At 48.8% G+C, this 27,191-nt stretch overlaps 1 protein-coding gene across 1 annotated transcript in view; it reads right to left on the bottom strand.

Annotated features, from left to right (window-relative positions):
- Positions 1 to 6,443: 6,443 nt before the first annotated feature.
- TRANK1 (tetratricopeptide repeat and ankyrin repeat containing 1) overlaps positions 6,444 to 27,191 on the bottom strand; it is a 75,284-nt gene continuing 54,536 nt past the window's right edge. The window contains 9 exon segments of the mRNA XM_054708137.1: positions 6,444 to 7,111; positions 8,217 to 8,315; positions 9,114 to 12,163; positions 12,934 to 13,079; positions 18,076 to 18,208; positions 18,315 to 18,418; positions 22,036 to 22,124; positions 25,153 to 25,309; positions 26,715 to 26,861. Of these exon segments, the coding sequence (XP_054564112.1) occupies positions 7,011 to 7,111; positions 8,217 to 8,315; positions 9,114 to 12,163; positions 12,934 to 13,079; positions 18,076 to 18,208; positions 18,315 to 18,418; positions 22,036 to 22,124; positions 25,153 to 25,309; positions 26,715 to 26,861 (4,026 nt within the window). The 3' untranslated portion in view covers positions 6,444 to 7,010.

Genomic DNA, 27,191 nt, shown 5'->3' with positions numbered 1-27,191 from the left:
AGTTCGGTAGGGGTCAGTTAGATGAGAAGCAGAGGACCAGGCTAGACCTGGGAAGGACCTCAAGGGGTGCCTACAAGAGCATCCTCTCCTACTGGGTTATCATCACCATGGAACACACAACACTACCTCTTCATGTCTCTTTGTAAACTCCTGAGTGGATGGAGCATGCTCATATCTGACCACCTCTTTGAGCAACAAATATTCACCCTCCTGAACCTCTCCATTTTGATTTCTAAAATTACATTCATTACTTTTTGTGACCACAAATATACTCCAAACTATTTTTTAATATATTTTTATTGATTTCAGAAAGGGAGAGGGAGAGATAAAAAAACATCAATGATGAGAGAATCATTGATTGTCTGCCACCTGCCCGCCCCCCACTGGGGATCAAGTCTGCAACCCGGGCATGTGCCTTGACCAGAATGGAACCGTGACCTCCTGGTTCATAGGTCCATGCTCAACCACTGAGCCACACCAGCCAGGATACTCCAAACTATTTTTAAAAGTCCAAGTCTTACAACAGAGTACTCAAGGTCACTACCACCAACAATTTAGAATTACTTTTTTAATTTTACAAAAGTGACTTGAACCTTAGATCCTCCTCTTTAGCTTGAGTTTTCAGTGAGAAATTGACCTTTGCCCTATTCCATAAGGACACAGGGTCTTGCTAAACCCTAGACCACAGTCATGGTATTCAGCCATACCACTGCTGAATGCTTGACTTATCCCCAACTTTGGAGTCTCCCAGACACTTCTGCAATGAACATTTACTTGGGCATTTGTAGGACTGTCTAATATAAATCCCTGAAAGTAGGAGTGCTGGTAATATACATACAATGGAACATTATTCAGCCTTAAAAAGGAAGGATATTCTGCCACATGTCACAACCTGGGTGAACCTTGAGGACATTATTCTTTATGAAATAAGCTAGTTGCAAACATACAAATACCATATGAATCCACTTATATAAGGCACCCAGAGTAGTCAAATTCACAGAACGGAAAGTAGAATGGTGGTGGCCAGGGGCTGAGGACAGGACAGATGGGAGATGTCCAATGAGGACAGAGTTTCCATTTTGTAAGATAAAAAATAGTTCTGGAGGTCGGTTGCACAACAAACAACATGAATGTACTCAACTCCACTCAGCTTTATGTGCAAAAAATGGCTAAGTTGTCCTAGCCCCGTGGTCGGCAAACTGCAGCTCGCGAGCCACATGCGGCTCTTTGGCCCCTTGAGTGTGGCTCTTCCAGAAAAATAGGCCTTCTTGATTAGGGCCTGGGCGAGTCTATTTTGAAGAAGTGGCGTTAGAAGTTTAAGTTTAAAATATTTGGCTCTCAAAAGAAATTTCAATCGTTGTGCTGTTGATATTTGGCTCTGTTGACTAATGAGTTTGCCAACCACTGCCCTAGCCGGTTTGGCTCAGTGGATAGAGCGTCAGCCTGGGGACTGAAGGGTCCCGGGTTTGATTCCTGTCAAGGGCACATGCCTGGGTTTCGGGCTCAATCCCCAGTAGGAGGCGTGCAGGAGGCAGCCAATCAGTGATTCTCATCATTGATGTTTCTCTTTCCTTCTCCCTTCCTCTCTGAAATTAATAAAAATATTTTAAATGGTTAAGAAACTAAATTGTATGTGTATTTTACCACAATTAAAAATAATAATAAACAAAAAGGTGGGAATGCTAAATCCAAAGGTGAGTCCCTTTTTGAATTTGAGTAGAGACTGGAAGTGCCCTTGGGAAGGGCTGTAGTGAGTGCTCCCACTGCACTGTGAGGGTGCCCCTCTCCCAGCGCTCTGACCCTGGCATTGTCAATCTTGTCGGCATCACAATTTGGAAATGGCAAATGGGGACTGAGAGAAGGCAGAAATTGACACTCAACTTTCAGGGAAACAAAAAGATGTTCATCTGCTCAGCCCCTCCAAACCCTCAAAAGTGGCCTCGAAGTAACTTGGGGTTACAGTTGTAGAACTCCGTGACACCGCCTCCGGAAACCCACAATTATTCTCATTCTCTTCCCCCATCCCACTCCTTAACCTTAAAACGATGACTCCAAATATCACAGACTGGCCTACATATTTCCCTGAAACAGCTGTCCTGCAGAATCACTAAAACTCGGGTTAAAAATAGTCTCAGTCTCTAAAAGAAGGTTGGGTCCCTGGGAACAAAGCCCTCTGGGGAATGTCCCCACCTCCATCAAGGGTACCAAAAGCTGACCCAGCTCTGTCCCCAGGGCTCGTCATTGCTCATGACCACCTCTGCCTGCCCTGGAAGCAGAGCCCTGCCTGAGATCCTGTCCCATTCGTGGTCAGTCTCTGGAAGACAGGAAGGGGAGGGAGAGTGATGATATCACAGCCAAGCTACAAGCTTGTGTCTCTATTTCCATTTTATAAATCCCCAAACGGGCTCAGGGGCTTTTTTCCCTGTTGTCCACTTCTAACACTAAGTCAAGAGTGCAGTATGTAAACAGCCTCTTCTTCACTGTGTTTTGTTTTTTTAATTTTTAAAACAATTTCAGACAGGTATCACATTATCTCACTCATATGTGGAATCTAATGAACAAAATAAACTGATGAACATAATAGATCCAGAGACACAGAAGCATGGAACAGACTGTGGAATCTCAGAGGGAAGCGGGGGGAGGGGGGTGGGTGGAAAGAGACCAACCAAAGAACTTGTATGTGTATATATATGCATATCCCATGGTCACAGACAATAGGGTGGTGAGGGCCTGGGGCAGAGGGTGGAGGTGGCATAGAAGAGGTCAATGAGGGGAAAAGGGGACATGTGTAATACTTTCAACAATGAAGATTTATAAAAATAATTTTCAATATAACAGTTGACATACAATATTATATTAGTTTCAGGTGGACAGCAGTGGTTAGACATTTATATAACTTACGAAGTGATCCCCCCTTCTGCCACCATACATAGCTATTACAATATTATTGACTATATTCCCGATGCCGTACTTTATATTGGTGACTGTTTTCATAACTGGCAATTTGTCCATCCCCTTTTTCATCCGTTCCCCTAACTCCCCTCCCATCTGGCACCCATCAAAATCTTCTCTGCATCTATGGGCTTGTTTCTGTTTTGTTTGCTCACTTATATTGTTTTTCAGAGACTTGAAAAAAATATATCTGAATTCCCAGTATAAGAAGCTAAATTTCAACCTTATGGCTCACTTCAAAGATACTGTGATGAAAGTACTGTTTCCCCAGGGCAACCCATCCCACAAAAAGGTCCCATTAGATTTCAGGTCGCATCACCACTGAGGAGAGTAATATCAGGTGCTTGAAGCAGAGAACACAGAATTCTGAAGAGGGTTAGAATTCAGCAGCATCTGGAGACAGGTTTCTAAACAACCCACCTAAGCAACGCCTACTACCTTGTTGATGGCTTCTCCCTCCCCCTCAGGAAGCAGGTGGGGAGGAGTGAGGAGCAACTGTCTGCAGCTGTGGACAGGCCTGTGTCTCGGCATGAACTTTAACCTCTGTGCCGTTAGGGCGCTTGCTGGGTAGGGAGATGGCTCCCATACTCTGGGTCATACACTTAAGGATGACTCCAGGGACACAGATTTCTGGCAATTATATGACATTGATCCAGAAACACATTGAAGGCATCCTGCACCCCGAATCGGCCTGTAGGAGAAGGCCAGGGAGAGAGAGAGTGCACGCTAAGTTAGGCGTTGAGAAGATTAAGATGGTTATCATGGCTGGAGAATCTATGAACGTGGGAACCCTGTCCTGCAAGGATCCTGAAGGAGACAGACACAGAGAAAAAATGACCAAGAAAAGTGGCACAATGCTGTGTCGTTAGCTAAATACTGTGCCCCAAATGTGCAAACACAGGACATATCCACAGCCCCCTGCAGATCACAATCCAGTACCCAGGATCCCACCCCCCCACCCCCGTCCCCCATACCCCTGAGCCTCTTCCCTGCTGATGTGCTGGGTGCAGGGGTGGCCAAGGGTGGCTGTTTGGGGAGGGGGGTGCGGATACATGATGAGCTTGCAGGTGAGGCCGGAATGTCCACACTCACACAAGGGAAGTCCTTCAGGGTGCAGGATGAAGCAAAGGGTTGGGTGGGTGGGAAGAGAAGGGATGGGGCAGAGGCCTCTTGTTTTCACAGCCCATGCCCCACAAATGTTAGGGGCAGACTGTCCTTACGTGACAGCCGGCAGTGTTGGCTGCCAGTGTCCCAGAGGAACCAGACCCAGGAGCTGAGTGGAGAGAACCCTGTAACATTAGTCAGAGTAAGGCCTTCTGCCAGTTGCCCTGGCAACCAAGTCTCCACTGCTGGCAAAGCCCTTCCCGGCCAGCGAGATGTCAGGGTCCCGAGGGGATGTGGCTAAGATGACGAATGGATGTTTCCACGGGTGGGTTCTAGGGTCCCTCAGGGTATTAGGGCACTAGGACCCCCACTGGGCCAGGAAAACAGGTGAGGTGGCTGGAGCCCTTTCCTTCCAAAGGCAGACTGACAGGGTCTTGGGACCCTTGACACACACCCCCATCCTGGACTTCCAGGCAAGGCCCGGCACCAAAGTGTCTGCTGCTGGACTGGGCCTCAGGACTGGGTCATAGATGGGAATTACTGATTCTCCGCCCACAGTCCCACGCCCACACTCTAAGGGCCGGCCGAGCTGAGGACATGGCTCTCTCCAGGTGGCTTTTTTTTTAAATATATTTTATTGTTTCTTTACAGAGAGGAAGGGAGAGGGAGAGAGAGCCAGAAACACTGATGAGAGAGAAACATCAATCAGCTGCCTCCTGCACATCCCCCACTGGGGACATGCCCGCAACCAAGGTACATGCCCTTGACCGGAATCGAACCTGGGACCCTTCAGTCCGCAGGCCGATGCTCTATCCACTGAGCCAAACCGGTTAGGGTTCCAGGCACCTTTTTTAGACAGTGCTGACACAGAAGGAGCAGCACCGTCTGTCCCAGTCCTGAGCCTCTGGGACCCTAAAGCATAGGACCAGAGGACACTTTGCTTCCTTAGACCCAGCTGTCCTGCTCACCCAACACAAGCAAACACTGGGATCACACAACCAAAACCTGAGGGTGTTCAAGCTCATGGCCACAGACTACAGACCTCTGCATCAGGGCAGGAAGGAGCCTTAGACCATTCATTTCCCAAAGGGGGAAACTGGGGCCAGTTGGCTATGCCCCCAGGCGACCCACATGTCCATTGAGCTGCTTCCCCATTTCCATCTCTCCCCCACCCCAGGGTGGTGTTCACGGATCTGACTCACCCCAGGTTACTGGCTCATTAGGGGCAGGACAAGGACTCAACTCCAGGTCCCCTGCCTCCCAGGGCAATGTTAGGGGGCGGTCCCAATAGACGGCACTGACAAAACATGCTCAGAGCATCCAAATGGGAAAGAATTTGCACAGGCAGGCCCTCAAGGGACACTGCGACCAGCTGTGAGTGCCGGGCTGTGCTTCCTTTGTCTGTCCCTGCCTTAGTTTCGGGAGGCACAGCAGCTCTGCCCTGCCCACATCAACCAGCTACCAGAAAGAACCAGCCCAAGACTGACCTTTACTCTCTGCGCAGGGACTGGAAATAAACAAATGGACAGCAGCATGTAAGAGAAATGATTTAACTTTATAAAAATGTGATAATACAGCAAGATCTGATTGGGGTTGTTTATCTGGCAAGTGAAGTTTATAAAAAACACCTGGAATAAAAATTAGAAACATAACTAATAAAAGTTAGAAACAAACATTTTGAGGAAATAGTCATTTAGAAAGACAGTGACAACAATGAGCAGCAAAAGCAGCAGCGACAACGTGGGTGGAAAGTCGGTTCCGTTATGATGACAAAACAATGAAGGGGCTGAGGGGGAGCCTGACCTTCCACTCCAAGCCCAGCTGAGGGGATGGGGAAGCGGCGGGCAGTGATCTCGAGAGAGGCCCGAAGGCCTCCAGAATGGGACCTTAATGCCGGCCGCTGGCCCAGCGGGTGGGGGGAGCAATGCCTCCTGCACACAGACCCCCTCCCACCCCTCCTCTTACGGGCCTCCCAGCAGCGGGCAGTGATTCACAGCTGAGTCCCTACAGATTGGCACTGTTCGACTGGCCTCCTCCTCTGTCCACCTCCCTAACCTGCATCACTGCAGGCCCCTGTCCCACGTGGTGAGCTCAGTGGGAGAAAACTCACCAGAATGTCAACCTGAGCTAGAATGACAACCTGCCAGGGAGAACCAAGGAAACGACATACAAGGCTACACACAAAACACTTTTAGAGATGTCTTCCCACAGCCCAGGCGGAGTGAGGCCCACCTAGGCGAGGCAGGCTGGAAGGCCCCCAGCATCATCCCCATCCTGGCCGCCCCCAGGACACAGGGGGATTCTTGACTACATTCTGAGGTAGTCTAACCGTGACTTGCACAGGTAGCTGGGCATGGCGGGGGGGGGGGGGGGGGGGGGGGGGGCAGAAAAGTTGCCACAGAGAAAAGGCTAACCTATATGATGAAACAAACTATGCTACAAGTAGGCTCCGAGATGACCGGACTGGATTGGGGTCAGGAGAGGCCGGTGGCAGGGCCACAAAGACCTGGGCACGCACAACCCTGGTTGCAACGTGTGGAAGGAGATGAGGGAATCCCTGGAGGGATTTCCTGGCCCAGGGAAGCGGCAACTCTGAGGTGAGGGGTGTCCCTCCTACTGACTCATGCCGTGATGATTTTGAGTCAGAGGACTTGGAGACTTGGGGGGAGGAGTCCCAAGGTTCCCTTCAGTGATGGCTCCTCTCATCTGACGAGTTTTAGGGGAGCTAATACTGCTAGGCCTGAACTGGGAAAGCACTAGAGGTCCCGCTCGGAGGGAGCAGTCAGACCCTAAGCCACCATGGAGGAAGGAACAATATCACAAAGCAAAGACGTTGCTAGACTCCCCTACTCTTTTATGCTAACTGACATTCTTTCCTCTTCTGCCTCAGCACTCAGAATTCTAAGTCAGGACGGAATGTTCTGAAGGTTTAGGCGGCAGCAGCTTTGTGGATCCTAGTATTTTCTCTGCTTTCCACATTTCCGTGAACGCCTTCTAGGACGGAGCTCACCGAAGTCCTCAATTTCATTTTCATATTCGTCTTCCTGAACGATTCCTATTTAAAAAGCAAACAAAACAAAAAAGAAACAATGTGCAGAATGGTGATTTCCCCCCACTCCACTGCAAAACGTAACACCCTAGTAAAACCTCGTGTTTCTGTAATTGTTTTAAATTAAAGGGGAAAAGGCCTCCCGCCAGGGTGACAGAGAGTGAGGGTTATCTCTGAGCACGGGTGCTGCTTCCCAGGATGAGCCAAAGCCAAGGGAAGCCCTCGTCTTTGGAATTAAGTTCTCTTACAGGCTGGCTCCTTTGGCCTTCTTTTAGAGGCCCTTTAAATGACAGAAATCAAACCAAACCCAAACTCAACCACAGACTAGAGCTGATACATCAGTTACCTCCATTTTGAAATAATAGCAAAAAATAATAGTCCCAGATTTTTTTTGTTGGCATAGACATTTGTGCCAAGGGCCCTCCAGTTTCCCCCAGCTCTGGAGTTGGCCATTTCCAGTAGCGTCTGGATTAAAAGGACTCAAAGAAGGGCAACCTGGGCCGGGCAAAATATTCAGAGCAAGAAAAAATGTGGGCGGGTGGGGAGGGGGCAGCAGTTGGAATGGGCAAGAGAGAAGACTTTCCAGATCAAATAGAACTTGGCAAGATAATTCCGACTGTCGGGAGAGAAGCCTGACTCATCCGACGCAGCCTTCAATGTTCTGTGGGAAGACGACTGCAAGCTGCCCCAATGATTCTGTTTGTTTTCTATCCCAAGCCCAGGACAGCACTGACACACACTAGACACACATTAATAATCATTAACTGACATGCAAACATGTTTACCAAGGAATGGCTTTGCAATGCTTTGTGCATCCTTGGGAGTCACTGTTCTGCGTATGAGTAGTGACCAACCAGCACTGATAACAGCTCGAGTGGCAAAAGAGGTTTTTGAAAAAAACAACTAACATGAACCCAGAATAACCCTCACGGTCTGGTGGAGAAGCTCAGATACTGTGTGGCTAATAATCTCACTCAGCGGGGCAAGGGTCCTAGCCAGAAAGTGGTCAATACTGATGTCCTAGGCAGCCCCATGTCAGCCTGGCCTGAACGTCAGCAGAACCAAGAACCACGGGACCCAGAGCACGGTCCTAGGACAAAGGGCGCCTTACCTTCCTCCTTCAGGTGCAGCTCTGTTTTCTTGAGCCACTCCCTCGCATCCTTGACTGACGGGACCAGAACGTTGACCAGCCGAGTCATCACCTCCTTCGCTGTGGGAACCAAAGAACAAGGCCTCTGAGTGAAGGGGCCGCTGTAGGACCTCGAACACCCAGAACTACAGCCAAAGCCCCCGCCTCCCCAGAGCCTGTCTCTGTGCTTCCCCCGAGGAAAATGGCAGGCAAGGCCCCACAGCCCCCTTCTGCCACCAGCAGCATAAACTGCAATTACATGCTAGCCTGGCACCATTCCTGTGTGTCTGTTAAACCTTCAACTGCAGCGTCTGGATTATGGAATGATTCTAAAATATGCAATTTCACTCACTTTGTATGGAACATAACTTACACTCCGTGTTGCTAAGAAGTAGCTAATGAGGAAGTTAGAGGAAACCTGATTCAAAGGCCCATTAGCATTCTTATCATTAAGGGCTCACACTGGGTATGGCTTCAGGACCCTCCTAAAGGGAAGAGACCAGGTACGCACCTACAGACTTTAGCACAGAGTGGGAGCTCAAGAAATGATCATGAATGAATGAATCAGAAGCTTAAAGAGTTTCCTCCAGACTTTACACATTCTCCCTATATTATCTCCGTAGAACTAGGCTGAAAGCCCTACTCTTGTCTGTAAGGCCAGGGAACCAGCCCAGCCCAAGATAATCAGGAAGTTTTCATTGGGGAAAGGCTGGTCCAAACCATGGTGTTTGTTCTAATTTAAGAACACACTTGTATTTCTGCAAACGCCAAGTTCCATGACCCCAGGTCAGACCTCAACACAAAGGGCTTGATTCTGACCTGTGTTCTCAAAGCCCAGGTTCTACCACCGCCTGGGCCCCATTCCCGAGGGCCCCTTACCGCCAGCCCAGGCCTTCTGCCTGTAGAGGTCCTCCACCGCGTCTGCAACCTTCCTGATGTTCTCCTGGACCTTCCTCTGCAGCATGAGGCTGTGCTCCTTGGAGCCCAGGTGACTACGAATCCACACGCTCTGCTCGATGTCCTGCACCACCAGCTTGCCTTCGTCGATGGCCGGGTCCACCTTCTCACGAAAAAATTCCGAGTATTTCTGGTAGGCCATTTGCTGCCTCTGGTGGCCTTCTAGGTGGATGTGATGCTCATACGACAGGCTATTCCTCTCCCGACCTTCCTTGTCATTCAGCTCAGCCTCGGAGAGGGCCACCGCCTCTGAAGGCTCTCCCTCAAAGGCTTTACTGGGGCTGAAATAGTTCTCGGGACTTCGGGTGAACTTCACCCCGCACAGGTCACACTGGGTCCTGTCGACGTCGGCTTTTTTGAAGATCCCGGTGCCAGGCTCCCTGGTCTCCTCCCTGGAGCACGCCATCTGGGCACTCACCCTCCTCTTCCAGCTGATGCACAGGGCCACCACCAGGCACGCTCTCCTCAACTTGCGCTGGATGGAAGCCTTCCACTGCTTCTGGGACAGGATGGTGGCCAGGAGGTGGTCTCGGTCTTCCAAGGCCAGCTCATCCGTCTCATCTTGACCAAACTCACACTCTGGCTCAGTGAAGTAGCCCACGGGGTCCACGCAGAGCAGGCGGTTTAGTTTGACCTCCTCGTGATAGAGGCCACGGACTGTGACCCCTTTGGTGTGCCCACTGTCCCACCGCCAGTGGCAGTCCATCAGGTACTCTTCATCGCGCTCGAAGAGCAGGTCCTGCAGCGCCTCGGCCACCGACTTCACATCGCCCGCCATCAGCACCCGCTTCACCACCTTCCGGAGCCTCTCGGGCACCTGGTCCGGGCAGTCGACGCTCATCAGCTGCAGCCTCTTCTCGATCTCCTGGAAGTGGCGGTGCAGGAGGGACTTGCAGGATGGCTGCAGGACCACCTCGGCATTCACCAGCATCACCAAGCACAGCACCAGGGTCCGCTCCGCCTCCCCGGAGACCACACAGTCAATGTCACTGAAGGCATCCAGCAGGACGTTGAAGTTCACATTCTCGTAGCCGCAGAGCACCTTGACGAGGTAGGAGAGGTGGAACCGGAAATCCTGAATGGCTCTCGTCACATCCTTCGGTTTGTAGTCCTGAATGATGGAGAACACGTCCCCGAGCTCCCTGTCCCTCTTGCTTAACAGAAACTCCCAGTAGTGCAAGAGCGCGATGTAGCTTTTGGGGAGGCACAGGATGGCGCTCTTCCGGAGGCGGGCCAGGACCACCCCGCAGTGGACGAACTGGAACTCCAACAGGGCCACCGTGTTCCCAATGCTGGGGATGAGCGGCTCTTTGCACCTCTTGACGAGGACGTTCATGAAACGGAAAAAGAGCCTCTTGTAGTTGTCTGGGTTCCTATACACGTAGAGCTGGTCGATGCAATTCTCCAGCAGCCGGATGAAGCACAGGTGGGTCTTCTCGGTGCTCTCATCATCCTTGTTGGGTGCCAGCATGCCGAACTTCCCCTCTATGCCTTTCAGCCTGCTGCCTCTGCCCCGGCCCCGTTCCTCTTTCTCCAACGCTAGAGCTTTGAGTTCCCTGTGGTAGTTGTCTTCCTCCTGGTGGAGCAGCTTCCCGAACTCCTCGGGGTAGCTGGACGAGAGCAGGAAAGCCTGCATGGCGCTCAGCCACAGGTCGGTAGACTCCCGGCGGCTTCGCGCCCTTTCGTTTTGAAACAGGAAGTAGATGTACTCCTTCAGAGCAAACCTGTAGGATCGGAAGGACTTGTAATTGGGTTTGAGGATCTCTTTGCACGCCATGGGGTTTTCGGACAACACTCGCTGATGGAAATGTTTAGGGAAGACTACACTCAGGAAGGATTTGCAATGGCCATACTTATCTGCAGACAGAATATAATCGATCTGTTCAAGTTCTTCAGCTAAGCTTTTAGGGAATACTTTTTTGGCTTCCAAAAGCAGCCCGTTGATTGCCACCTGGTGCATTTTCGACTGAACCAAACACTTGGCCTCACAACGCCGCAGGGGCCTGTGGTAATCTTCACAGTTTCCGTCGTCACATTTTAAGCCAACAATGAACCGCAGGCAGATGCCCGGGTAGGTCCTCCCAAGCAGGCTCTGCGTGATCTGACACAGCCTGCTGAAGAGGTGTTTGTTCAGGGCCAGTTTCACTTGGTCAGTCATTATCAAGAAATGGTCTTTTGTTTTCTTCTCTTTCAAGTTTAAATCCAGGTCAAAAATGATTTTTAATATGGGTCCAGGGTCATTCTGAGCGATCTGGCAATACTTGGCATCCACTTGAGAAATCCCAAAAAACTCAAAGCAAAACTTGACCATATCCTTCTCTGCATTGTTGGTCACTCTTTTGAGGGCCCTGACCAGATTGAGGAGGACTTCCAAGCCCCCCGGAGCCAAGGCCAGAACCTTCTGAGGGTCAGCCTCACAGTGGCTGGTGGCTTCGTAGAGCGCTTCCACCACGCCAGCCGAGTGGTTGAGAGTGTCGAACCTGAAGAAGGCATCCTTGAGATTCTGAAAGTCTTTCAGGATCACCCCCAGCAGGAACTGGGCCTCAGCAATGCCGAACAGCTGATTGGTTTGATAGCAGAGATCCAGGGCTTCCCTCAGAATGGCCTTGGTGTGTTCTACATCCGAGTCCCTGGCCACATTGAGGCGGGCAGCCTCCAGTAGACACGAGGCCTGGAAGTCCTTGTCGGCAGTGAGCCTGGCGGCCTCCAGGAGGAAACCGTGTTGCTTCATCAGCATGGCAGCCTCTTCTCTCCGGCCTTCCCTGTTCAGCAGGTCTGCGGCCTCTGCGAGCCGCTTCCGAGACTTCAGGAACACCAGCTGGTCGTCTACGTCCAGCTTCGAGAGGACAGCCATCATCTCCTTGATCTTATTTGCACTCAGGTACTTTGCTGCAGCTTCCAAGTAAAACTGACTGGCTGAATAGGAGAGCTTGGATACAGGAAGGGTCTTGGTCCTTAGCATTGCTTCATACCTACAGGGAAAGATGACCCAAATCATAACTCATTATTATGCAACCAACAGAAAACTTCCTCCAAAATACAGCACAGGGCAACTTAAGTAAAATTGCCACATGTAGTATATAGCCTACTTTTCCAGGAGCCAAGAGGGGATTCAAACCCCTGCTGGGCAGAAATGCAGAATAACAGATTCTAATACCACCAGGGAGATCTCTTGGGGGCCTCAACCACATGCTTTTTCTAGATTCCTTGTCAAGATTTAACCCCACCCATCTCCTCTTCCCCTTTGGAATATCAACTAGGCTAAAGGCTCAGGAGGCCTCCACTGGGTCATGTATGAAACCTGTGTATCTTAAAACTGAGGGTATGTGCACATATATATCATACATATATTTATAAATACATGGCTGAGCATCTACCAATAGATCACAATGAAGCAAAATCCTAACTGCCCACTAGTGCTCTTATCTTTATCTAGCCACACACCAGGGAAACTGTCATCTCAGCAGGTAAAGGTGAGAGGACAGAACCGTCACTAAGCACAAAATTGCTGTGCATTTTATATACACACTGGTAACCTCTTCTTCAGCCCCCTCTCTTCATGACCCTGTGTCAAAACACAGAGTCCTGTTCTCAAGAAGCTCTTGACCCAGCACCGAGACCACCACTCAAGTGGAAGAAGGGTGACATGGTCAAGCCACTATGGAAGAAAAGGGTGACATCACCCAGAGCAGGCTGCCCCAGGAAGCAGGGCGAGGAGAGGGAAGAGAATAAAACCACCTACTTTTCCACTGCAACAGCAGCTTCTTCATAGAGCTCCTCTTGACAGTACATTTTAAGGGCTAGATCAAATTCCTGAATCTGCTCAAAGCATCTGAAAGCATCTTGGTAGCACTGGCTTCGCTTATAGAAATAGGCGGCATCTTTTATCTAAGATGGAATACAATTTTCTTCTCTGAGAATTCAGAACATAACTTTTTATCTTAAAAATAAACCAAACACCTTGAATGATAAATAAAATAGTCATATGTCTTGCTATTTGTTAGAATCCAGTAAGGGGGGAGGGGAAGAGAGACACTAAAACACAGGAAATGTGGGGAAAACTAATTCTTTATAGGGAGAAAAATAAATGTAAATCCCAACCTCACACCATACACAATACACAAAGTGAAGCTCCAGATGGGTTAAAGATCTAAGTGTGAAAGCTATTGGGGGGAATGTATGAAACTATCTCTTGTGATTTGAGAGGTAAAGAAGATCTTCAGCAAAACCCGAAATACACATTCAGAAGAGGAATGGATGGATTTGGTTACATCAAAACTGTTCAAGAATGAACACGTGAAACACAGTTAACAGAGAGAAGAAAAACACTGACATCTAGATCAGCACTGTCTAACCGACCTTTCTATGAAGATGGAAATGTCCCATATCTATGCTATCCAACATGGCAGCCACACACCAGGTGTGAATAGTGAGCAATGAAATGTGGGTAGTGCAATTAAGCAGCTGATTTTTTTTATTTCATTTAATTTGGATTAATTTTAATTGCCACATGTGGCTAGTGGCTACTGTACTACACTAGGCAGGTCAGAACATAAAATGGATTCCTGCAACCATTAAAAAAAAAAAGACCTTCCTAAAAACACAAGAAAACTAAGCCCAGGATATAAACTGGCAGTTCACTTAATAAATGAAGGTGATCAGCCTCACTAATAATCAGAGAAATGCAAATTAAAACCTTATGAGATCTAACCATCAGGTTTGCAAAACTCAGAAAATCAGTACCCACTGAATGTGGTCAAGAATGTGGAACCCATGGGCACCAAGTGGCATGACTGTTCGGGAAAGCTCTCACCTTTACTTGCTGATACTAAGTATATGCATACCCTGGGGCCAGCAATCTCATTTCTAACACCACATCTCCCGGTCTCACACAGAACTGAAGGAGACATGCTGCACTACAGTACCACGTGTGGCAGCCAGGAGTTGGTGGTCACTTGGGTGTCCACCACTAGGGAAATGGGTAAGTAATGCCGAAGATGCCCACTGTGGAATACCAGCAGTGATCAGCAACCTAGCCAGACATAACACTATAGCAGGAAGTGAAAAAAATGAAAAACAGAAGAGATGCTATTTAGATAAGCTTAAAATATATATGCACAGAAAATACTATTTATTCTTCCGTTGTGCATGCACACGAGGACATAATAGTAAATGCATTGGAATGGCGGCCAATAAGAAGAGAATGGGAATGGAGACTGGCTATGAAGAGGAAGAGGATGAACAAAATGAAATGCAACGAGCGTGGCCTTGAACTACGTTCACTGGTGGGCTTGCCACGAACAGAAGAGCATTCCACTCTCTCCCTCTCATACTCCCCATCCAACCCCTCACTTAACCTTTTGTATTCGGATGTCGAGTGTGACTCGACACGGTTAGCATTAGAATAAAGGAATCGAGAAAAAAGCAAGTGAGTGCAAAGGGTTAATCCTGTCTGCTTGGCTCTCCCAACATTTCCCAAATATGACCCCTTCCTATCACCATCGTGGCAATTCAGGCCACCTATCTCAGCCTCAGCCACCACCAGACTCTCTTGACATTTCTGCTTCTATTCTTGCTGCCTACAGATCTCTTGACAGCGCATCCAAATGATTGGCTTCATGTCAGTCCTCCAATCCAAACCTTCTACTGGCTCCCCCCGACACTTGAACAAAGTCCAGTCCCCTACCATCTGAGGCTCTACATGATTTGTTTCTGCCCGTCTCTTGCTCATTTTACCATTTCTACCTCATTTTACCATTTCTCCCTCTGCTCCGACCAAAAGGCTTCCTTGCTGTTCTTCAACCTCGCCCACACACTCCCACCTGTGGCTTTACACCTGCAGGGATCCTTGGCCTGCCATGCCCTCCAGCAGTTGTTCTCAGTCTCCGATCAAGAGTCAGCTCCTGACGCCCCGTCTAAAATACCTACCACCCTGTCTCCTCTCACCATCGCTGACATCTTATATTCCACTGGCTTATCTGTCATCTCTCCCTCATACCAGAGAGGGCAGCTCTGCAGACAGAGGCCCTGCTTTGTCGCCTGCTGCTTGCTGAGCACCCACAGTGCCTGGCACACAGCAGAGGTCCTTGGATTTGTTGAACATTTAACTTCATAGCTCTACTTGCTGTACCTGAGGTCCAAAGAGAAAACAAAACCAATTACATATGCCAGGCCCTCTGATAAACCTCAGCTGGCTCTTATTTAGCGAGACAAGCTCCATGAAGGGCCAAAATATACATAAGATTTGAGTGTGAGCCTCCTCTCTGTCCAGAGACCTCACAGACCTGAGAGCTCTTAGGCTCATCTTCCACATCAATAAAACCCCATAACCAGTACATCTAACTGCCCTGCCTCCTTGCCTCTCCATAACCAGTACATCTAACCGTGCTGTCTCCTTGCCTCTCCTTGACAATGCTGATTACTCAGAAAACATTTCCCTGAGTATGAGTGAAGGCCCCAATAAGTACCAGTGTGCCCCCAGCTGAAGAAAAGAGGGGATGACTCTAAGAGGCAGCTCCCTACTAGGCCGGTATGCTCCATGAGGGGGTCCCCACTGCCATCCAGACCCAGGGCTTTGAGAGGTTTCCAGGGAAACCAGTGTTGCTCTCTGGAGAGAGGCTGGAGGCAAGCAAGGCAAAGGAATCCCTGAAAGGAAATTTCTCACTCCCACGGCCCCTCCCAAGCATTTCTTCCGGTGGGGGAGGCGGGAGCACACACATGGGGCTGGGAGCAGGGAGGCGATGTGGCTGAAAGATTCTGACAAAGGCTGCTGCCAAGCTAGTCTATTTGAGTAAAGCTGGTAGTTTGGTAGGATGCCCCCAAGAGACCAGAAGCTGGCTGAGGGTCCAATCCCCTTCCAGGAAGGGGCCTGAGCAAAACAAAAAAGGGACCAGACTCTCCTCTGGGTGGGGCTTGGAGCTACTAGAGTGTTCTGGTCAAGCCTGCAGCAGTGGAAAGGAGGGGGAGGCTGTGCCTCTGGGAGCAGGCGGTCTCCACACTCTGTGGGCAGTGATGTCCTGGAGGGGAGAATGTGGGCTGTGCTATGGTCGCCTGGGTCCCCTCCCCGCCACTTTCAGAGGCAGAGCTTGGCAGGCTGGGAAGGTGAGGTGACAGATAGGAAGGGGTCTCTGGCTCAGTCATGACTGGCACTGGTAGGCAAAAAGGGGAAAGCAGTAGGTGTAGGCCTGTAGTTGTCACCACTTGGGGTCTAAGTGGTGGCATTAGAGGTTGGAGGGTGATGGCATTAGAGACTAAGGGACACGAACAGTTTGGAAACTATTCTAGTTCCTGAAATCTTAGCACCCAGAACGTCCAGCCACACTGAAATTCCTATTCCATCCCCATTTCCCACACCCTCAGTCACATCCCATAATAAACATGGGGCAGGGAAGGCAGCATGGGAGCCACACTTCAAACTTCCCAGCAGGTCCCACCTCCACCCCACCCAATGCTCAGGGTGCTCTGAGGATCCAGGAGTTACTGCGTTTCACATACAGACATGGAAACCCACCTCCCTCCTGGAGCGACATGGTAACCCACCAAGGCAAATGCACCAGCCACAGCTGGACGCTGTAGAGCACGGCTTCTCAGACAACCGGTGGTGAAGGACTCGATGGTTTTACACGTCCAATCCATCGCCACCGATTCATTAAAACGAATCGCATAACTTCCAGCAGGGAGATTATAGTCAATAATGTTGTCATGCATATTTGAAAGTTGCTAAGAGAGTAAATCCTAAAAGTTCTCATCACAAGAAAAAAAATCACAAGTCTGGCCCTAGCTGGTTTGGCTCAGTGGATAGAGCAACGGCCTGCGGACTAAAGGGTCCCAGGTTCGATTCCGATCAAGGGCATGTACCTTGGTTGCGGGCACATCCCCAATGGGGGGTGTGCAGGAGGCAGCTGATCGATGCTTCTCTCTCATCGATGTTTCTAACTCTCTATCCCTCTCCTTCCTCTCTGTAAAAAATCAATAAAAATATATATTTTTTAAAAATCATAACTCTGTGATGATGATATCAAACTTAAGGTGGTGGTCATCTCACAATATATACATATATCAAATCACTATGCTGTACACCTAAAACTAATACAATGTCATATTCTATTCTAACTCAATAAAAAATGTTCACTAAGAAAATTATCACCAGTTTTATGCACAGCAATGCTAAATTGCTATAAAAATGTCTGAGTGCTTACTTTCATCTTCTGTGCCAATCTTGTTGCAGAAAAGCCAGTGTGTGGCCTCGGGCAGCCTGCTGCCCACTGTGAGTCGCCGTGCCCTGGGCTAGCAGTCCATCTAGCAGAACTCTCTACAACAATGGAAATGTTCTGTAACAGTGAGCACTTGAAATGTGGCTAGTGAGGCTAAGGAAATGGACTGTTAATTTTCTCACACTCTAATTAACTTAAACTTTAAACTAAATAGCCACATGAGGCTAGTGGCTGCCAGAATGGTTGGTGCAGATCTAGAGCAAGTACAGGGAACACAGAACCACCACCAAGCAAATGCCAAGCCATTCACCCAGGCGGACGCCAGACTGCGAACACAGAGAACGAGAAGAGGAATATTCCAAAGCCCGTCATCCCTCTGATTTGAACATATGGCCTCCCCGTGGTTAATATCAGGTCTCAAACATTCCCACAGACATGAACACACACACACACACACACACACACACACACACACACAGGCGTATCCTTGGGGCTCTCTGAACATTTGTGCAAATGGAGAAAGAAGGACTTCCCTAGAGTGGACAGGCCAACCTCTCCCTCTTTGGAGGACTGGAGCCCCTTCCTGAAGCAAGAGAGGCAGACTCTTCCCCCACCCCATCTGCTCACAGGGAGCCCAGTTTTCCCAGGAGCAGCCGTGGGCCAGACTGTACCTTCCCCAGCCTCTCGCACAGCTGAGCGCAGAGCTGGAACTCCTTGGCGTAGCTCAGACACTTAAGGGACAGCTTTGGCTCATTGCATTCCAAATAGGTCTTAGCCAGTTCCAAGTATTCCATCTGCTTTTCCCTGTGAGGGGGAAACAAAACAGAGTTTCCATAGGACATTGACCTAACACCAATGTATTTACGCGCTGAGCTCACCAGAGCAGGCCTGAAAGGACCGAGACTCTTACTTGGGGCTGACTTTCTTGGATTTCATGTTCAGGGCGGTGTTGTGGGCCAGGGCCAGTTTCTCCTTCTCAAACGCACCTCCTTTTTGGTAACACTTGGCTGCAACCTGGAAGAGGCGAAAGGTTTTGATTCCCCGCAAGGGACTGGAGGTGACGAACAGAACCAGAGTGTCTGAGCTGACAAAACAGGAGTCTCACCCCAGCCCAATCTGAGAGGGAGGAGAGGAAGGTGCTGGTGAGCTAAAGAAAACGGTCTTCAAGGATTAAGTCCAATAGTGTTACCGGCTAACACTTCACACTCAAAGATTCCTTCTCAAAGTACCGGGCAGCCATGGAAAGGGTACACAGTGCATACTTTTACAGGCCACCATAATAACACCCTCTGTTAATCGTCCTTCTCTTGTACAGAGTAGCAACTTCAGGTAAGAGACACAGAGTAATTGGCCCAAAGGCACACAGTGGCTTTTCTGGGCTCAACACAGGTCCGCCCCAGTTGGTAACTATAACAGCTACTGGTGGTGTTGGTGGAATAGCCTCAGTGCACCTACTGGGGGTAGAAATGGGGAGAGAGCCAGTACCACAACATATCCCAGAAGATAACTGACCAGACCCTTGGGACATGCAGACCTGTATAAACCAAACCCAAGGTGGGCAGACAAGTGTCACAGAGGAGTCAGCCTGCACCCTGATCCCTGAGAGCAGAAAGCTGCTGTTCTCCAACAGGAATGCTGACACCATGTCTGCAAGCCCAGGCTACAGGGGCAGAAAGTTCACATTCTGCCCAGCAGGTCGAGATTGGGTCTCAGTGGACAAGGGAAGGGTTAAGTGGCACTTGCTGATAAAATGGACAGGATGGCATCTCTTCTGCTCAAGCTCTTTGCTGCATTCCCCCCAGCCCCATGGGCTTCCTTTTATTTCTGTGATCTGTGCCATGCCCCTTCCCACCACAGGGCCTTTGCACATACTGTTCCCCTGATTGAGATGTTCTTCCATCCCCTCTCTGCCTGGTTAAGTTCATTAACCCCATAGGTCTCAGCTCAACAAACCCTTACTCAAAGCAGCTTTTCCTGTCCAGGACAGGTCGTTCTGGGGGCAGCTGGTCTCTCATCTCTGACATCTGCAACAGCTGGGACAATGCACTCTTCTGTTTGCCTGCCTCACTCATCATCATATCCCCACAACCTATGTTGGCCCCTATCTTAACTGGAATCTGTTGACTGAATGAATCTCAAGCAGTAGATCTCATTTGTACGGTGTGGTTCTGGAACATTCACTGACAGGCAGCCAGAAATTCAATAAGCCACCTGAGTCCTGAAGTCCTTTAGTGGAGTCTAAATAAAGTCAGAGAGGAGAAGGCTTTTTATAACATTCTCATCTGTGCTGGCTCCCCTAAAAAGACTACTGCAGCTAAAGACTACAGATTTACGAAAATACTTTCCGGATACGCCCAACAATGCAAATTCTGTTTTCTCACCCCTTGGGATTCAAGGGTGGCCACAGTCCTTCATTCCTCCCTGTATCTGTCCATGCCCTTTTACCAAATAACCCTGCACCTTCTCCCATTAAAAAGGCTGCCCACGTCCCCGCCCTTCTGATCTCAGCTGTGACTTGGTTGGCCAGCAGGACACAGGGAAGCAACACTGGAGCAATCCAGGCCAGGCCTCAGGAGGACTGAGTGTGTCTGCTGCCCTCTTTGAACCCTGCTCAGGCATCATGTGAACCAGCCCAGGTTGGCCTGCTGGAGGTTGAAGGGCATGTGATCCAGGAACCCCATCACCCCATCACCCGAGCCAAGAGCCAGAAGCAACCTGCTTGCCACCTGGCAGCAGAGTCCAGACACGTGATGCCCCCAGCTGAGACCAGAACTACTCAGCTAGACTCAGCTTTGCAAACCCATAGAGCTGTGAGCTGCCTAAGTGACTTGTTTTAAGCCACTTAAGTTTTGGTGTGTTTGTTATGCAGAAAAAGGTGAATCCTACACATGACTTACTTGCTGTAGACTTAAAACCACTTTCTCTGCCATAGGAGACAAAATTCTCCTAAGAATTTGGGGAAAGAAAACTCTTGGAATTCCTTCTCCAGGCATGTCAGATGGAAGACACCTCCAACAGTGACTCCCAGTAAGTTCTGACTTGTATTTTCATTGCACTCATCACTTCCCAGTACCTTCACTCGGGTCCAACGCTAAGAAATTCCAATGAAAAGAAAGATCATTAAAGCGGCAGGACAAGCTCTTGAGAGAAATCACTGTCTTGGCACATTTCTTCGGGATTAGCAAGAGAAACTGCAGGCACTTTTCCGGTAACGCGTGAGGAGCTGGACCAAAGCCTAGCATGAGCGCGGAGGCGTGGGAAGGAAAAGTCGTGCTCTGACCCAGGCTCAGCCCACGTGTTCTCTCAGGAAGCACTGCCTGCACCTGCAAGCACGGGGCACTCCAGGTGCCTGCGGGAGCCAGATCTTAGGGAAATGTGCCTTTCCGTGTGACCATGCCTGTGGTGGCCGACTCTGTTGTCAGTTATCCACACCCACTCCTGCCTTTCTTGCCTGATGGCAGAACCTGCCTCCCATGAAAGGCCAGATGGGGTAGCTCTCCCAAACTCGCACAGAGCCAGGCATGGGCATGTGACTGAGTAGTAACCAATGCGATGAAAGGAGAAGTCCACTGGGGACTTCATGATAAAAAAGAGACCCAGGAGAAGAAAGTGCCTGCCCTTCCTTCCTGCTTGGGATGCTGCTGAGATGACTGGTACTGCCACAGCCATCATGTGACCATGACGGGGACATCTCAGACAAGCTGCAGGTGACACAAGGAGATGGAATGAGACTGGGCCCATGTGGACTTGGTTGAGCTGAGGTGTCTGTGACCTGCAGGTGAAAATGTCATTAACACTGCATCACAGCAGACACACATTCAATGGTGCCCCACCCGAGACCACATGATCTGGAGGGATAATGACTGTGGGAAAAAGGATGGGGCTCTTTAAGCTGGTTCAGTATTTCGAGAGGACTGCCAGTGATAACATTTCTTGGAAGAACACTGCTCAGGCTCACTAAGACGTCCTGTGGCTAGAGAAAAAGCTTAATCTATGACCATCAGACTCAAATGGGCAGTGAAGTCTATGTCTGATCAACTTAAAAAAAAAAAAAGACGACAACTAATCCATTACTGTTTTAAAATGTCTTTTGATTGCCCTGGCTAGGTGGTTCAGTTGTTTGGAGCTCAGTTGGTCCTATCCACCAAAAGGTTCTGGGTTCGATCCCCAGTCAGGGCACATAGGGGAGGCAAACGATCAATGTTTGTCTCTCATACTAATGTTTCTCTCGGGCTCGCTCTCTCTTCCTTCTTTCTCTAAAATCAATACACATATTCTCAGGTGAGGATAAAGAAGTTGTCACATGTTTGCAGCAAAAGCTTTAAAGCGTAGAACACAGGAGGGAAAGAAAATTACTAGCAGTGTTACTTGGTGGGGCAAAAATCTTCCATTTTTGTATCAGCACATGCTGGCCCCTGGCCAAAATGAAGGGCTGTCACGGTTCCATTGGGGAAGGAGATGACAGGGAGCTCCCCTCATCCAGGGGTGATCTGATGTTGCAGGAAGTGGCACAAGCACCATCACCCTCACCCTGCCCTGGTGGGAAACATGATGGTGAGAGACCTTCCAGTGAGGCTAGATGAGGCCACCGGTCACCAAGACTTCCCCAGCCTCCTGGCCCAGCACCTTACCTTCCAGCACTGGTGTTTGGCATAGTATTCCCCTTGTGCGATCCACTCCTTAGCAGTCGAGGTCTTAACAAACATGCTATCATCAAAGTCTAAAATGAAAAAGAAAAGTAAATTTGCTTCTCTGGGCATTTGTTCACTTAAACCTGTTTTTAGGGCATGAATTTTGTCCTCCCCCTCAACAACTCCTGAAAATTTAAATGTTGAAGCCCTAACCTAGTACTTCAGAATGTGACTATATCTGGAAATTGGGCCTCAATGAGGCTGTTCTGGTGGGCCCGGAACTAATCCGACTGGTGTCCTTATAAGAAAAGGAGATTGCCGAAACCGGTTTGGCTCACTGGATAGAGCGTCGGCCTGCGGACTCAAGGGTCCCAGGTTCGATTCCGGTCAAGGGCATGTACCTTGGTTGCGGGCACATCCCCAGTAGGGGGTGTGCAAGAGGCAGCTGATCGATGTTTCTCTCTCATCGATGTTTCTAACTCTCTATCCCTCTCTCTTCCTCTCTGTAAAAAATCAATAAAATATATTTAAAAAGAAAAAAAAGAAAAGGAGATTGACGCCAGGGGCTCGCACAGAGGAAAGGCCACCTAGAAGCCAGAAAGAGAGGCCTCAGAAGAAGCCAAACCTGCTGACAGCTTGAACTGGGACTTCTAACCTCAGGAACTATGAGAAAGTAAGTTTCTGCTGTATAAACCTCCTAGTCTGTGATATTTTATTATGGCACCCCTAGCAAAAGAATACATCTGTGTTGTTTTTCTAGCATTCATTTAAAGATATATTATAGCTTACCAGGCCAGGTCGTTATGAGTTTCAGAAGGAGGGTATGGTGGTGAGAAAAGCTATTTTTTGGGTTTTGAACTTGGTTGGCTCTACCTTTCTTTTCTATGACTATGGATTAGAAGACAGGTAGCAATTCTAATTCCTCCTGGAAAATCCAAAGCCATGTACCTCTTAGCAAACTCACGTCGAGACTTTAGCAAGGGACAAGGTGATGGGATTTCACAGTGTTCCCAGACTTTGCACTCATAGTGAGCAATATGACACTCCTTTGGTGAACATAGACTGTTATAACCACCCGCTGTCAGACCCACCTGTTAGCCTCACTAGCCTGCTGGTGATGGTATCGCTCCCCCACCCTCCACCCCCTGAGCGACACCAAGAGTGGGCAGCCTTCTGTGGGTCTGAGCCACAGCTTCATCAAGCACATGATGACAGTGACTACCAGGACAACACAGAGAGCCAAATCTGAGCTGAAGGGCTCAGAGATACCCAGGGAAATGGATGTCAACCGGGGAGCCAGGCAGTCATGCCAGCTTTGTTTAGAAAGTGCAAAACCATGACTTAAGCCTTGCAGCCTGACCCCGTCCCTGTGGGTCCTCTGCTGTCCCTACAGCACTGTGTGCAAAGATGACTTCGCAGCATCTTGTTCTGACTCAGTGTGCACCACCAGTGTCCTGGTGACATTTAAACTCACAGCCAAGCGCTGCAGTCTCTCTGCAGAAGGCCAGTGAACACCGCCGCACCGTGTTGAAGAAACCCAAATCACAGTCACTACACTCATCCCCAGCTCCCTGGCACAGTGGGAACAGATGTTCTCCAAGACTTGACCATGTGCTATTTATAACACAATTAGGACTGTACTTTTCTTGTATTCTTTCTTTCTTTCTTTCTTCTTTTTTTTTGGTTAATCCCTTTATTTCCATTGATTTTTTTCCACTGATTTTCAGAGAGAGTGGAAGGGAGTGGGAGAGACAGAGAGTGAGAAACATCAATGTGAGAGAGACACATCAATTGGTTGCCTTCCGCACATGCCCCGACTGGGCTAGGGATCAAGCCTGCAACCTAGGTACATGCCCTTGACTGGAATTGCACCCGGGACCCTTCAGTCTGTGGGCCGACACTCCATCCATTGAGCCAAACCAACCAGGGCATTTCCTCGTATTCTTAATACTACCAAGACATAATAAATTGTAATCCTTCTTCATTTTGAATTTTTAAATTTGTAAAATGCCTATCTTGATTATCTCTTATAATGGGATGCCTGAATAGATTTTGACAATAAACGGCGTGCAGGAAAGATTAAGGACACCCACGGTAGGCCAACCCATTCGTTTTCCTTTCAGTTGAGGGAGAGAAAGTGGGACCTGAACAACGTCATGTGGCTACACAGGTGGAGAACGCTAATGAGATGCTAGGTTAACCCAAGCCTTTGACACTTCCCACTACACCCCAACAGTCAGGGCCCACGAATAGAACGTCTAATCCTGGTTCCCAACTGAGCCATTGGCTGTAACCAGAAATAGCCTCCATACAACTGGTTGAAACATGCTCAGGAAGCCAGCAAACACCTCTGTCCAGCACTTGGCCCTGTCCTTGGAGAAATTAACTAAGACCTGGACGAGCCAACTCAACCGCTAACCCACAAGAAAGACCACTATTTTCTCATTTATGCAGGGCTGATTATTTCTCCCGAGTTATCCTATTAGGAGACCTTCACTCCATTTTTTAATTAACTAGTCTTTGTAAATTATGAAAATGTTTTTCCTTAAAAAAACAAAAAAACACCACTGCAAGCAGCCTGGAAGGGCATAAAGTTGAGAAGAGGTGCCCACATCTCCACACCCACCAGTCCTCCTGGCACCACAGGAGCCACTGTGAACGGTTTCACACTGGGGGACACATAGGTCGTTTTTAGCTTCTTATCATTGCAAAGAGGGCTGTGATGAGCACTCTTGTTCATGTATCTTGGAGATTTTATACAAGAATATTCTAGGATAGATTCCTAGAGTGGAATTACTGGGTCAGAAGCTATGCTCATTCTTTATTTTTATAGATATTGCCAATCAGCTATCCAAAAGCCCACAGCAATTTGTATTCTCCCAACGGAGCCTATCTCCTCTAACCCTTAATCATGGCCCTCACTAGTGAAGGACAAATAAAATATCTTCTCTAAAAGAGTTAACCTTCCCAGTCCCATTACAACACACTGTCCAGCACACCTTACCAGTAAATGAATAGAGAGATCTCAAAATCTATGCCCTTTATACCTGACGGTAAGAACAAGTGGGAGTAACACACTTCCTATCCCACAAACAGAATATGTTAATGAGATCTTACCTTTATTTTCATCTGTCTTCACAACTTGGACAAAATTTCTTCGAATGAAATATTTGAAAGCAGGAGCCCGCTTCTCCGGGTTTTCATCGAAGATCCAGAGGTTGGCGCGAGCCCGGGTGATGGCTGTGTACAGCTGCTTCAGCTCTCCGTTGAGGAGCTAAAGGTGGGATGAGGGCAGAGACCGTGAGCCTTGTGTCTAGAGCTACAAAGCGACACACTTCAGTTGGCTTACTGTGATTCTAGAGAAATACAGGAAGTAAATTATAGAGAAGTCCAGCAAGGCCATGAAGAATGAGGAGCTCACTGTGGCCTCAGCACTGATCAGCACAGCTCCAGCAGGGAGTATACCATTAGTTCAGCACCTCCCTTGAATATGCGGTAGTTTCATCTTTCAAAATAAATTATAGATTCATAGGAAGTTACAAAGACAGTACAGAGAGCCCTACCAGTGTGGTTCAGTGGTTGAGCGTCAACCTACGAACCAGGAGGTCATGCTTCACTTCCCAGCCAAGGCACATGCCCAGATTGCAGGCTCAATCCTCGGTAGGGGGCGTGCAGGAGGCAGCTGATCAATGATTCTCATCATTGATGTTTCTATCTCTTTCTCTCTTTCTCTCTCCCTCTTTCTTCCCCTCTGAAATCAGTAAAAATATATTTTTTAGAAAAAGATAGTACAAAGAGGTCCCATATACCAATATCTCCCATTCTGTTTACCCCAATGGTTATATCTTACACATGACTATAACTTATTTTTTTAAATTAAACCAGTCCTACACTTCTATTATAAACATCCCAAGTACTAAATTACCCATGACCAACCCCATGACTGAGCACTGTAGCTGAAAGGTGATTATGACTTGGACCAGGGATGGCCTACTTGATTAAATAGTGCATCTTTCAAGACAACAGATTAGTGGCTACCTAGAAGTTTGCAAAGCTTAGGGGATTTAACTTCTATTTCCACAGAGCCTTTGAGGCATTTACAGAAATAACCTTGATAACTGCTATTTTGTTTGCTTTATGCTTTGAGACATAAAACTAGGATTGTACTTTAGGAGAAAGTAGTTTTTGGTTTTGCTGGTTCAATTTTCAGTGATGTCACCCTCACTTTCTTGAGTTCCTCATTGCCCCTCAGTGGAGAATTCCATGGGACTTTTTGGCTTTGCCTCAATGACATAGCTGAGATGTGAAAGGCAAGGAAAACTTGGCCCCTTAACAGTCAAGGCTGCTGAACAACAGCCTCTACTAACTAGGATTCTGGGCTTCGCTTCTGAGTTCCCATCAGCAACATCAAAATTTCTGAACAGTTCCTGAGGGGAACAGAAGGTACAACCACCCCCTCCACTTTCTCACAGTGCCCACCCATCAGGCCCAGTTCTGCTGAGACCAGCGAGTTTTCAGACACGGGTATCCCTGCAGCTCTCTCGCCTGCCTTCACTTCCCAGGACTGATGTCCGGGAAGAGCCAAAAGCAAGCGTTCATCTTCAATCTCATCTTCTCGTCCCAGCCTTGGTCACTGGCTCCCTGTCAAATACCTATGTGGACAAATGGCAGAAAATCACCTTGTACATTTCTGGATTCACCATGAGAGAGCGACCCTGAGAGGAGCTGGGTTTGTCCAGGGGCACGTCAATCAGTGGCCCGCTTGCCTCCCTGGAGTCAGGTGACGAAGGTGTAAACGAGGAAATGATCTTCCATTCCTTGTAAGCCTGAACAACAAGGACAGATTAAAGACCAACGGAATATGCTTTCCAACTCTACACCCAGACTCCCCGAGCCTCCTGGAGAATTGAGCCCCCCTTTTCCTGGCCTGGGGGCTACCATCAGCCCCAGCTGGGAGGAGGGGGCCATCCTATGGCCTCCAAATGATGGGATGGGTCTCACGTTGCGCAGGCAGGAGGCAGGGAAGCTTCCAGGAAATCTCCCCCAGATGTGGTCAGGACAGCTGGGAAGCCAGGCACTTGTGCCCACTTCCAGAGGAATGCCAAGGGCCCAAGAAGTTCTTGTTGGAAGAATTTCGACAGGCAGCATGGAGAAGG

Source organism: Eptesicus fuscus, chromosome 18 (assembly GCF_027574615.1).
Source record: "Eptesicus fuscus isolate TK198812 chromosome 18, DD_ASM_mEF_20220401, whole genome shotgun sequence".
Classification (NCBI taxonomy): domain Eukaryota; kingdom Metazoa; phylum Chordata; class Mammalia; order Chiroptera; family Vespertilionidae; genus Eptesicus; species Eptesicus fuscus.
The sequence above is the reverse complement of the archived record's forward strand: the minus strand, read 5'-3'. Positions and strand labels throughout refer to the sequence as shown.